General features: G+C 40.7%; 1 protein-coding gene across 2 annotated transcripts in view; it reads left to right on the top strand.

The window, feature by feature from the left end:
- The window catches only part of ZNF157 (zinc finger protein 157), a 30228-nt gene extending 17376 nt beyond the window's left edge, over positions 1–12852 (top strand). Inside the window, exons 3-6 of one of the 2 annotated variants that reach the window (XM_081042521.1) lie at positions 1533–1708; positions 8840–8966; positions 9258–9353; positions 10259–12852. In XM_081042521.1, the coding sequence (XP_080898647.1) occupies positions 1694–1708; positions 8840–8966; positions 9258–9353; positions 10259–11481 (1461 nt within the window). In that variant the 5' untranslated portion in view covers positions 1533–1693 and the 3' untranslated portion in view covers positions 11482–12852. Of the gene's footprint in view, positions 1–1532; positions 1709–8839; positions 8967–9171; positions 9354–10258 lie in introns of those variants that run through there. The other variant, XM_081042522.1, reaches the window with a different exon arrangement.
- Positions 12853–13947: the final 1095 nt, after the last annotated feature.

Below are 13947 nucleotides of genomic sequence, written 5' to 3'. Positions count from 1 at the left end.
CCTGCAAGATACTGCCATGTTTCCCCGAAAATAAGACCTAGCTGGACCATCAGCTCTGCAAAAATTATGTAAGACCCAGTTTTATGTTATGTTATGTTATGTTATGTTATGTTATGTTATGTTATGTTATGTTATGTTATGTTATGTTATGTTATGTTATGTTATGTTATGTTATGTTATGACCCGGTCTTATATTATAGTAAAATAAGACCGGGTCTTATATTAATTTTTGCTTCAAAAGACGCATTAGAGCTGATTGTTCAGCTAGGTCTTATTTTTGGGGAAACACGGTAACATCTAGCTGGCACTGTAACCAAGTCTTTTTTTTTCTTTGCTTAATCAAACGATTTTAATCAAGTTGGTAGTAAGCAGTAAAAGTGCAATTACATGAAAAACCCCATATTTTACATTTAAGTTGTTTTCCATCGTCTTTGCTTATAAGAAGTTTAAGGTGGGACCCACTCCTGAATCTTATTCCTGTTGGTGGAATAAGGTACATATTGTTCTGGAGTGGCACTCATATTGAATTTGTGGTTTGTCCAAATGAATTTATGAGCAGTAGGTGGTTTGGTCGTTGGAGGATTCATCGGACATAAAGTGAAGCCAACAGTGCCATTCAGGGGGCAACATTCTTCCATCCACATCCCAGAATGTGTCTGTGCCACTCATCGGTATTACAGTTGTGTCCCCTTATCCGCGATTTCCCTCTCTGCAGTTTCAGTTACCTATCGTCAACAGCAGTCTGAAAATATTAAAGAGAAAATTCCAGCAGTAAACAATTCATAAGTTATAAATTGTGCACCGTTCTGAGCAGCGTGATGAAATCTCTTGCTGTTTTGCTCTGTCCCGTCTGAGACGTCTCCACACTGTATATGCTTCCACACGTTAGTCACTTAGTAGCCATCAGATTGACTATCCCAGTATCGTCATCACACTTCTTGTGTTCAGTTCACCCTTATTTTACTTAATAATGGCCCCAAAGTGCTGGCAATTCAGATATGCCAAAGAGAAGTCATAAAGTGCTTCCTCTGAATGAAAAGGTGAGAGTACAGTACAATATGTTGAGAGAGACCACATTCACATAACTTTGATTGCATACAGTATATTGTTATAATTGTTCTATTTTATTATTGTTATTAACTCTTATTGTGTATAATTTATAAATCAAACTTTATCATAGGTATGTATTATAGGAAAAAACAGTACATATAGGATTTGGTATTATTCATGGTTTCAGGCATCCACTGGGGGTGTTGGAACATATCCCCTGCGGAGAAGAGGGTAAACTACTACCGTGTTTCCCCGAAAATAAGACCTAACCCGAAAATAAGCCCTAGCATGCTTTTTCAGGAGGACATCCCCTGAACATAAGCCCTGATGCCTCTTTTGGAGCAAAAATTAATATAAGACCCCGTCGTATTTTCGGGGAAACACGGTATGTGTATAGCCCATCAGTGACAGCCAAAAAACTGTTTGTTGTCTTCATAGTATTTGTTTCCATATTGGTCTTCCTCCCACTAATGTACCAACAGGATTCGCCCTGAAGAAAATTTGTATATAGTCGCGGAAGCCACCGTGGCCTCTGACCTGCTGCAGCCCGTGCTTCTGGACCTGCAGTAACTCCATCTTGTCCCACAGGCCTAACAGTCTTCAGAAGGCCATTCCACCATTCTGTCAAGCCAGCTGCTTCAGGATGTCGGAGAACATGGTAAGACAAGTGAATTTCATGAGCGTGGACCCATTGCTGCACTTCATTTGTTGTGAAGTGAGTTCCTTGATCGGAAGCAATGCAGTGTGCAATACCATGATGGTGGATAAGGCGTTCTGTAAGGCCACAGATAATAGGTTTGGTGGAAGCATTGTATGGAAGGAAGGCAAATCCATACCCAGAGTAACTGTCTATTCCTATAAGAACAATTTGCTGCCCCTTCCGTGATGGAAGCTGTCCAGTGGAATCAACCTGCCACCCGATAGCTGGCTGATCACTCTGGGGAATGGTGGCATATCAGTGTTGGTCTTTGCTGCTGGCACAATGGGCCCTCTGCTGTGGCTGTAGCCAGGTCACCCTTGGTGACAGGAAGTCCATGTTGTTGAGTTCGTACATAACCTCCACTGTTACCATGCTCATTTTGGTCATGAGCCTACCAGGCTCACATCTTCGTTAGTACAAGTTGCACCCACTTTGAAAATGATGTCTAAGTGTGGATCATAAGGGCTCAAGGCATCAAGAGAGCTATTGCTTTTTGCAGTTCAGACATAGCTTACTTTTTTTCAGGGCCTTCTTCAAATATGGCCTTCTTTCATGTAGTTTTATGAAGAGGAGCTAGCAGTAGCAGTATTGGTAGATGTGGAATATACATCCTGCATGACCCAAGTAACCTGACCGGGTGCTGTTTCTTGCTTAGTACCAGGGGTAGGGAGCAACAGCAGTTCATCTTTTGTTGTGTTTGGAGTGTCATGGGTGGCTCCTGCACAGGGCATTCTTATGAATTCACCATTTGAGTGGGCCCCTGGATTTTTGTTGAATGTATCGCCTAGCCTCTATTGATCATGTGTGTCACTATTGCATTTAAGTCAGCCTAGCTTGAGCTTCAGTTTCTGATATTATCATGATACCGTCAATGTAGTGTATTGTTATACTTTGGACCTGCATCAAGTCCAAATCCCTTCTAACCAAATTATGACAGTTGAATTATGACGGCTGGTGAATTCACATCACACCGTGGCGGGACAGGAAATGTAAATTGGGATTCTTCCCACGTGAAAGCAAACTGCAGTCGACTGTTTTCCAATATCGAGATAGAGAATAAAGCATTTGCTAGATCAGTTGCTGAGAACCAGTCTCCTTTAGCTTCCGGTATTTTTTTCACTGTTGAACCATTTCACTGTTGAACTACTGATGCTACAGGCAAAACTAATTTACTTAAGCCTTGTTAGTCTCCCTGAGCCCTCCACCTTTTTCATGGGCCACATGGGGCTATTCTAAGAGAAATTGTTGGACCTGAACTCCAGCATCTAACACTGCATTAATTAAAGTGGTAATCTCTTTTTGTCCACCATATAGTCTATACTGCTTCAAAATAACATATATGGGCTTGGGCAATTCTCAAGATTCTCATTTATCATGCACAATTAATACTGCTGAAAGGGTGAATTTATATTCCTTCTGTTTTACACTACTAGATAGGAGAAGTGTTCTCCAGTTAGACATAATATCCATCGCAGGAATACATTTAGATGAAGGAGATGTAACCATTTCACGTAAAGTCCATTCAAACATTCCCATTTTCATTCAACTCTCACTTTAATTCCGTCAGCTGTTGCAGCCCTATGTCCTACCAATCTAACTGTGGCCCCTGTTAGGACTTCACCAACAGATTTTGGAATCACAGTGCATTATTCTTCGGTGTCAAAGAGTCCCAGAAAATTTTATTCTCTATCCCTGGCCATTTTACCCATGCGTGTGCATATGGCTTTGGGTCCCCAGATGGGTGTGGAGCCTGGTTAGAGACTAAGAAAAATTATGAGTCCATAATAAATAAATGAACAAGAAAGAAGGGAAAACTCTTTCGTAAGGTCTAATGACAATTACTAATGTGTAAAGAATGATAGAGTTAGAAAAATAACCATTTTGCAACCATTGTAATAATAATTGAGCCAAGTAAGAATCATTGGTGGATGCCAAAGCTATTTGTTGAAAGTTTAATGAGGAACAAAATATTTATGTAGTCTCAAGGTATGTCCCCACAGATTACTCATTAATTACATAGGTAGAATGGGAAATTTTATAATGGAGAAAACTGATAGACACTACCTTAACTAAGTGATCAGAAACATACAATTTTTAATTTGAAAATTTCTCATAATCTCACATTCTGGAGATCATCTTAGGTTTAACAGTTCAGTAAGTATTCTTCCAGAACTCTGAAGTTTTTTTGGCTATGACTATCTAATTGTTCCAGATCCATTTATTGAAAAGAGTATCCTTTCCCCACTGAATATCTTTGACACCTTTGTCAGACTTCAATTGGCCATATATGTGTAGGTCTTTCTAAACTATTTTGTCTCATATAAATCCTTACAAAAATACCACACTGTCTTGAGAACTATAACTTTTATGAGTCTCGAAATTAGGAAAGGTAAGTCTTTTTCCCTTTTTCAAAAGTGCTTTGGCTATTCTAGGTCCTTTTAATTTCCATATGCATTTTATAATCAGCTTGTCAATTTTTAAATTTTAAATTTCTTTATTGATTGTGATCAGTGTTGTTTGTAATATTTTTATTTTTATTTTATTTTTATTTTTTTAAAGTTTTTTTTTGGGGGGAAGGGAACAGGACTTTATTGGGGAACAGTGTGTACTTCCAGGATATTTTTTTTCCAAGTCAAGTTGTTGTCCTTTCAATTGTAGTTGTGGAGGGCGCAGCTCAGCTCCAGGTCCAGTTGCCATTGTTAGTTGCAGGGGGCGCAGCCCACCATCCCATGTGGGAATTGAACCTGCAACTTTGTTGTTGAGAGCTTGTGGTCTAACCAAATGAGCCTTCTGGCCACCCCTCATTTTATATATATATATATATATATATATATATATATATATATATATATATATATATATATATATTTAAGATTTTTTTATTGGAGAAGGGGAACAGGACTTTGTTGGGGAACAGTGTGTACTTCTGGGACTTTTCCAAGTCAAGTTGCTGTCCTTTCAATCTTAGTTGTGGAGGGCGCAGCTCACAGTGGCCCATGTGGGGATCGAACTGGCAACCTTGTTGTTAAGAGCACCGTGGTCTATCCAACTGAGCTAACTGGCCGCCCCATTGTGTTAATACTTTGTATAATACCCATAGTTAAACCTTTTTTTTTCTTTCTTTTTATTTACTTATTTATTTCCAAAAATTGTGTGTATATATATATGTAGATTTAATTTTATTGGGGAAGGGGAACAGGACTTTATTGGAGAACAGTGTGTACTTCCAGGACTTTCATCCAAGTCAAGTTGTTGTCCTTTCAATCTTAGTTGTGGAGGGCACAGCTCAGCTCCAGTTGCTGTTGCTAGTTGCAGGGGGTGCTGCCCACCATCCCTTGTGGGCATCCAACCGGCAACCTTGTGGTTGAGAGGCCACTGGCCCATGTGGGAATCAAACTGGCAGCCTTCGGAGTTAGGAGCATGGAGCTCCAACCGCCTGAGCCACCGGGCCAGTCCCCCAAATTGTATATATTCACTGGTTGCCCTATTTCCCTCAAGATTGAGGAGTGAACAAAAAGGGGGCAATTATAACAGGGTGAAATGCTCGGCCTCTTTGATTCCATCTTGTTCAAGCCTACTTTGTTCTCACGGCCTTCAGGCTAATAGCTTCTGCTTAGTCTTGCATGTAGACATGCTAATCATTAGAGGAATTCTGCGTGTAGCTTCAGTTTTACAAAAGCAGTCCCTCCTATTACCCCTTCCCCTGACACAAAAGAAGCCTGAACTTTGGTAAGATGGAGTTGAGGAACCACTAGGGCACCCATCTTCTCAGCTGGCACCTTCTTAATCAATAAACCTTTCCTTAACCCCCCCCAAGTGTATATATTTAATATATACAACATGATTTGATTTGTATATACATAGTGAAATGATTACTATAAGTCAAGCTAATTAACATATCTCCTCACATAGTTACCCTTTTTTGTGTGATGAGTGTACCTAAAATCTAAACTCAGCATATTTCTATTGTTCAACACAATATTAAGTATAGTCATCTTACTATACATTAGATCTCTAGACTTATTCATCCTACATAACTAACTTTGTCCTCTTTGACCAACATCTCCCTATTTGCCCCCACCTGGAAACCACCTATACTGCTTCTATGCGTTTGACATTTTTTTTTGTGTTAGATTCCACATATAAGTGAGATCATACATTTGTCTTTTCTCTGTCTGACTTCTTTCACTTAGCATAATGCACTCAAGGTCCATCTATGTTGTTGCAAATGACAGGCTTTCTTATGGCAGAATAATATTCCATTGTGTGTATATATATATATATACCCCATCTTCTTTATCCGTTTATCTGACAGCAAACACTTAGGTTCCTGTTTCCATGTCTTGACTGTTGTGAATAATGCTCCGTTGAACATGGGAGCGCAGCTATCTGTTCAGTATAATGATTTCCTTTCCTTCGGATCTTTATCCAGAAATAGGATTGCTGGATCATATGGCAGTTCTGTTTTTAATTTGTAGAGGAAACTCGATATTGTTTAGCATTACAACCAATGGTGGTACCAATTGACTTCTTCCGTATTCATCTTGTACTATCTAATTTGTCTCTCACTTAATACCTAGACAGCAGCCACTGATCGCATTCAGCTTTCCCCTTTTCTTTCTTTTCTCCTGTGTTTCAGTTGCAGTTTTTCTACTTTGTTGGGACACTTAATACATTATCCTTCAACCCATGACCCCAGCCTTTACAGTTAAATATATAAAATGCTCATAGTCAGTCCTTTTGCCAAAGTTTTCCCATTCATCATTTCTGGTTGGATGAAGGTCATTGTTGAGCATCATGCTGTCCAATAGAACTTACTGCAATGATGGGAATGTTCTGTCTTTATAATGTCTAGTACTATAACTAGCTGCATGTGGCTATTGAGCACTGGAAATGGGCCTCGTCTGACCAAGGAACTGAATTTTAAATTTTATCCCATTTTAATTCATCAAAATGTAAATTTAAATGGCCACATGTAGCTAATAACTACCGTATTGGACAGCGCAACTCTAATAAATTCTTAAGGAAGGGCACACATGTTCTGGCACGTTCCAAACTTTCTAAAGTCCTTGATATTTGAAGGGTATCTTGGCTGGATATAATTTCGTTTGTTTGTACTTGCTTTTCTTAAGTTTCTTGAAAATGCTGTTCCACTATTGCTTTGCTTTGTATGTTGGTTTTGAGAAATTGATGCCATTCTAATTCTCTTGCCTTGTAAGTTATTTCATTGTTTTGCCTGGAGGCCCAGAGGAATTTTTTCTTTGTCTTTAAATTCTAATAGTGTTTTTAGGGTATATCTCAGAGTTCAAGGTTCCAGGTCAATTTTCCTTGATACCCAGTGGGCCCTTTAATTGTGTTGAGGTTTGTTTTATGTTCCAGGATATGGTCTAGCTTGGTGAATATTCCATGTATATGTGAAGAAACTGTTAATCTCTATTTTTGAGTGGAAAGTTTGCAAAGTCAATTGGTTGATTGGTGGTGTTCAGTTTTTCTATATCCTTGTTGATTTTCTGTTTACTAGTTACTTTTATGTCTAAGAGGTATTGAAAGTTGGCAGCCAGAATTATAGATTTGCCCACTTCTCCTTTCATTTTTGCTTCACATAGTTTGAAGCTATCTTATTAGGTTAATCTTTCCCACACTGCTACTCCCAGGGAGCCCCCTTCTTGGTCCTCTGGCTGGACAGGTGGGGCTTTAGTCTCTCTACTCTGGCATTCACTTTCTGTAAGCCGGTTTGCCTTTGGGGCTAAGTGGTGGGAGGTTAGAAAGAAGGCATTGGGGATCCTTCCCACACTCTATTCCTCTGGCCAAAGAAAAGGATTTTTCTCCCTTAGAGTGTGAGGTGCCCGCTGCTGCATGGCTGCAGCTTGGGCGCTGGGCCTTCCTTTGGGGCAGGACTGTATCAGAACAAAAGGATCTCTCCCGTTTTCTCTGCCCCACAGAGCTCCTCTCACCCCCCAACCTTTATGTCATATTGGTGTTCCCACGGCCTCTGTACTTGGTGCTTCTCTGAAGGTCCATTATCTTTTAGCTATCTAGTTTATTCTTGTGGCTTCATCTGGTGCTGAAATGCTACTGCTTCCCAGTCCTCGGCTTAGCCTAGCCTTCTCTCCTGAGCTCCAGAATCACCTGCCAGCTGGACGTCTCTATTGCTATGTGCCATAAACACTCCAGCTCAGGTCCAAGATTTATTTCCGTTTCTCCTTCTGCTAACCCATTGTCTTTTCTGTTTTGCTAATCAATATATGGCACAAGCCTCAACCCAGCTGTTCATGCTCTTATCCTGGGAGTAATATTCCCTCCCTTTCGCCCATTTGACACTACTTCTATATAATTTATAAATATAAATATGTTGTGGGGAGGTCATAAAATATCCCGATGGTGTAAGAAGTCAAGTATTTTAGAGACTGACGAGCTATAGAAACAAAAGTCGAAAAGTCCCTTCACTGTCTAGCCCCTGACCGTCTCTACAGCCCTTTATCTTATCATAGCCTGAAGCACCATTTTCCCGTCACACTGTACTGTGTGTGTTCTCTAACTCACCATGTGGGTTTCGTGTCTTCCTGCCTCCTCTTGTGCTATTGCCCCATGTTCATGAGGGAAATGATATTCTTGTTTATGAATTCAAAGCACTATCTCCTCAAGTGAAGTTCAACCTGATAACACAAAGCGGCATCTGGTTCCCCCCTTTGTGAAAGCCCATTGCACCCTGTACCGATGTCCCCACGTCCAGCAAAGCTCCTGTAGCACCTCATTACAAGGCTCTGTTCATGTACAGGTATCCTTACTGGGATATGAGCTCCTTGAGAGCAGGCACTCCATCTTTTTCCTTTTTGTTTCCCCAGCAACAGGGACAGGTCCAGACACACAGTGTTTTAACTCAGAAGGACGTCATCTTTTCTTCATGAATTGATAAAGTAACACAAGCAGGGCTGCTCTGGGTTTCCCCACTGCAAAGTATAATGTCCAGCAAGACAAAGCCAGGTGTCTGATGTAGTTTTTCTTATTCCTTCTCCATAGTTCTCTATTGAAAGACTTAGTCCCCACACGTCTTTTCCATGCGTCCCATTCTGATCATCGTTGTTACAGGAATCTGTGTCATTCGAGGATGTGGCTGTGGATTTTACCCGAGAGGAGTGGCACAGACTGAACCCTGCTCAGAGGAGCATGCACAGGGATGTGATGCTGGAGAACTACAGCAACTTGGCATCTGTGGGTGAGGATTGTTGTCTGTGTAACTCCTGCTTACATGTGTTTCCTTTCTTGATTGCTGTAATGTGTGTACCCTTTACAGGGTTTAATGATACTTTAGTTTTAGATTCAAGGTCACAGATGATTGATCAGTTTGGGGCACCAGGAAAGGTATGTTTGTTGTCACTTCCCCCGATGAAAGGTTTAAATGGGCCCCCTTCCTTGTGCAGCTCATGAAGATGCACCTTTCTCCTCCATCAGAGGCCCTAAAGCTCTGACAACTTGGCCCACGTCCTGTGCCATTTCCCATTAACAGGCCTCTGCGTGGCAAAACCAGAGATGATCTTCAAGTTGGAGCGAGGAGAAGAGCTGTGGGTATTAGAGGAGGAATCCTCAGGCCATGGTTACACAGGTGAGTGAGCAAGAACTAGACATGGAAAATGGGAGAAAAAGCCCAGGAATTCATATCTAGGGTTATCTTTGGGCAGTTGTTTTTCAGGCATCTTTATTTAGAGGTCCTTGGTCTTTGAAAACTGGAGGACAGAAGGTCTGTGTGCTTCTGATGTCTAAACCATACATTGCAATATCATCATACACACACCTAAGTGCTGGCTCCTATTTTATCTTGATTTTTGTGATTATTTACCACTCTTATCTATCCCCGCCTGCCTCATCTTAGACATTTATTTTTAGCTAGTCTTTCTCTTTAGTAGTCTCAATTGCCTTCCTTCTCTCTATTGCCTTGGATGCCTTCTATTGCCAGGCATTCATTTAATGATCCACCAAATCTTAGATGAGTGTCAACTATATGTTGGTCATGTTCGAGGTGTGGAGAGCCAGCAGTGACTAAACTAATATCTCTGTTCTCCTGGAGCTTGCAAGTCTAAATGATGCAAAGAGACATAATGTTTCGTGGTGAAAAGAAAAATCAATGTAAGATAAGAAGGCTAGAGAGTGATGAGATGTGTGCTTTTAGGAAATGTGGTCAGGGAAGTTTGTTTGGTGAGATTAACATTGCGACACCCACATCAGTGACGTGAGAGAGATGAAGCCATGTAGATTTTGAATATTCTGGGCAGAGAGATCAGTAAGTGGCAAGCCTATGCTGAGGGATATATCCTAGTAATAGCAAAGAAGCCAGTGTGGCTGAAGGGTGGGTGGTGTGAATGTGAAGAGGTGATATCAGAAAGTTAGCTGGGCTCCAAATTATGTAGAGTTCCATAGGCTATGTTAAGCACTTTAATTTTATATCGTGACAAGGAAAACCATTGTTGGGTTTTGAGTGAAAGAATGATATGATCTGATTTGTTTTTAAAGGATCTCTCTCACTGCTGTGTGGCAACAATTCTGTTGGGGGTAGTGCCCTCAGGCATGATAATGACCTTCAGCATCATAATATTCAAACTGCAGATCAAACTCTTGAATATAATGGGTACGGGAACGTCCTCTACAAGAAGATGGGCTTTGTTGAACATAAAAGAGCACACACAGGAGACAAAAACTTTGAATGTCACGAATGTGGGAAAATTTACTGCAGGAGATCAAACCTTATTGAACATCTGCGAATACACACAGGGGAGAGACCCTATAAATGTGGTGAATGTGCAAAAACCTTTAGTGCAAGATCATACCTCATTGCTCATCATAAAACTCACACAGGGGAGAAGCCTTTTGAATGTAATGGATGTGGGAAATCTTTTGGCAGGAAGTCACAACTCATCCTCCATCAGAGAACACACACTGGAGAGAGACCCTATGAATGTACTGAATGTAGGAAAACCTTTTCTGAGAAGGCAACCCTCACAATTCATCAGAGAACTCACACAGGGGAGAAACCCTATGAATGTAGTGAATGTGGGAGAAAATTTCGCGTTAAGATATCCCTTACTCAACACCAGAGAACTCACACTGGGGAGAAACCCTATGGATGTGGTGACTGTGGGAAAAACTTCCGTGCAAAGAAATCCCTAAATCAACACCAGAGAACTCACACAGGTGAGAAACCCTATAAATGTGAGGAGTGCGGGAAATTCTTCAGAATGAAGACAACTCTCAATAATCACCAGAGAACTCACACAGGTGAAAAACCCTATCAATGTAACGAATGTGGGAAGTCTTTCAGGGTGCACTCATCTCTTGGGATACATCAGCGAATTCACACAGGAGAGAAACCTTATGAATGTAATAAATGTGGTAATGCCTTCTATGTCAAAGCACGCCTCGTTGAACATCAGAGAATGCATTCAGGAGAGAAACCCTATGAATGCAGTGAATGTGGAAAAATCTTTAGGATGAAGAAATCCCTTTGTCAACACCAGAAAACTCACACAGGAGAGAAACCTTATGAATGTAGCGAATGCGGAAATGCCTTTTATTTGAAAGTACGCCTCATGGAACATCAGCGAATTCACACAGGAGAGAGACCTTTTGAATGTCAAGAATGTGGGAAAGCCTTCTGCCGGAAAGCACACCTCACAGAACATCAGAAAACTCACGTAGGCTGTCCCTTGCCTTGTGCTATGGAGGAAGCTTCTCAGTGAAGACTCTTCTCACCATTTGATCAAGCCCTTTGGACCATCTGATCACCAGGGCACAGAGAGTGCACCTGTAACAATTTGGCTCCTAACTACATTGGTGTGAAAATATGTCCTGATTCCTTAGGGGATAGCTCATTGTTGTTTTCCCTTCATTTGGATTTCCCTAATTAGTGATGAGGTTAAACATCTTCCTCTCTGTTGATTGCCCACTTGGGTTTTTTCTTCTGTGCGTTGACTGTTCATATCCTTTTGCTCATTGTTTTCTAATGGGCTGTTTATCTTTTACCTCTTGGTTTAAGTGTTGTTTTTTAATATATGAGACTATAAAAAATCCCCTTTCAGTTATCTGTGTTACAAATACCTGCTTCCAGACTGGGGCTGGTTCGTTACTTTTATTAACTCTTTTCTTCTGCTCAGGTTTTATGTTTTAATATGGTCAGTTTCAAGGTGAAAGTATTCTCCTTTACTTTCCTCCAAAGTTAAGGTTTTCCTTTCAACATTTAGAATTTTAATCTACCTCGAGTTTTTTGAATATAGTATGGATTCTGCAATGTATAATACTATATTGCTTTTAAAAACTTTAAGGTATAACACTATGTTTAAACTTCTACAGCTTGCTTTTCTCATGAAGTGTTACCTTTCCAAGGTCTGTCCTTGTCGATAAAGATAGGTCTGGTTTATTCATTTATGTCTCCATTCCCTAGTGAAAGACACTTGTATTGTTTCTGTGTTTAGTGTCTGAATCTAGAAGTGGAACTGATGGGTCATGAGGTATAAGCAGTGTGCCAGTTATTAAGCTATTGCACCCTGGTTCCGCACCCACCCTTTCTATACTGTGCTTTGTGATGCTGGCTGGGCCCATGACTCTACAATAAACACATTTATATCTTGCCAGCATCTCCCCATTGGGCCTCCATGTTCAGCTGTCCAGCGTTACTTCTTCATTGGGGCAGCAGCAGTTCCTTGTGGTAGCAGCAGTTTAATCCAGTTTGCAGTTTTCCAGCCTAATGGTAACCCAACCCCCTAGAGACATTACCAGCAGTTGGCTGGTGCCACCTCCTTAGAGGCATGGGTCCCAGCCATATGAGACCTCTCCTCCAACCTTCCAATTTTTAGTAATTTCTATTTCCTCTCTTGTTACCGTTGCCTGGCTGCTTTTTGCAGTTGCTACCTCCATGATAATTTTAATGTTCTCTTTTTGTCTTTTCATTTATGTGATTGATAACTGTAACTAGTTAAGAAATGTTGAATAAAATGTGTTTCACACACACACACACAAAAGAATTCTTTATAATAAGTTCTCTCTGTTAAAATAAGTGTTATGGTTTCTGTCTCCTTGCTGGGTTCTGATTAATAAAGAAGTTTTTCAACTCTATTAAGTAATTGATTTTTTTTTCTCCTCCAAAGTGTACTAATTTATACTCTCATGAACAGTTTGAGAAAAAGTTTACATTTTCCCACATATTCACTAGGACTTAACTATCAGTCTTTGAAATTGTTGCCAATCTGAAAGCTGTAAATTGACTTCAAGCCTTTCCATCCATGAATGTGGTTTGTCTTTTTTTTTTTAAAGATTTTATTGGGGAACGGGAACAGGACTTTGTTGGGGAACAGTGTGTACTTCCAGGCCTTATTTCAAAGTCAAGTTGTTGTCCTTTCAATCTTAGTTGTGGAGGGTGCAGCTCAGCTCCAGGTCCAGTTGCCAGCTGTTTAGTTGCAGGGGGTACAGCCCACCATCCCTTGGAGGAGTTGAACCAGCAACCTTGTGGTTGAGAAGACGCACTCCAACCAACTGAGCCTTCCGGGAGCTCAGCGGCAGCTCAGCTCAAGGTGCCGTGTTCAATTTTAGTTGCAGGGGGCGGAGCCCACCGTCCCTTGCGGGACTCGAGGAATCAAACTGACAACCTTGTGATTGAGAGCCCACTGGCCCATGTGGGAATCGAACCGGCAGCCTTCGGAGTTAGGAGCACGGAGCTCCAACCGCCTGAGCCACCGGGCCGGCCCCTCTTTTTATTTTCTAATGTATCTTTTTTGACCTTCAATAGTATTTTATGGTTTTCTCCAAGAAATTGTCTTTGGAAGTTAATCTTTTTAAGAAGTTTTGCTCATATACATGTATGTACATCTATATTTCAAAATATAGTGATGTATTAATGGGATTTACATACATATGTATATGTAATATCTGTGTATGTTTACACACACACACCTACACCTCCTCATGCATTTCATTTTACCCACATATTCACTACGTTGGTTGGTTTTTATCCCTTTCTGCATTCCTTTCAGGACCATTTTCTTCTTTGCCTGAAAAATAGCCTGCAGAGTTTTCTTTTTTTTTAGATTTTTTTTTTCTTTAGATTTTTTATTGGGGAAGCAGAAGAGGACTTTATTGGGGAACAGTGTGTACTTCCAGGACTTTTTCCAATCAAGTTGTTGTCCTTTCAATCTTAGTTGTGGAGGGCGCAG

This window comes from Rhinolophus hipposideros (assembly GCF_964194185.1).
Source record: "Rhinolophus hipposideros genome assembly, chromosome: X".
Classification (NCBI taxonomy): Eukaryota; Metazoa; Chordata; class Mammalia; order Chiroptera; family Rhinolophidae; genus Rhinolophus; species Rhinolophus hipposideros.
This window is presented reverse-complemented; position numbering and strand designations above follow the sequence as displayed.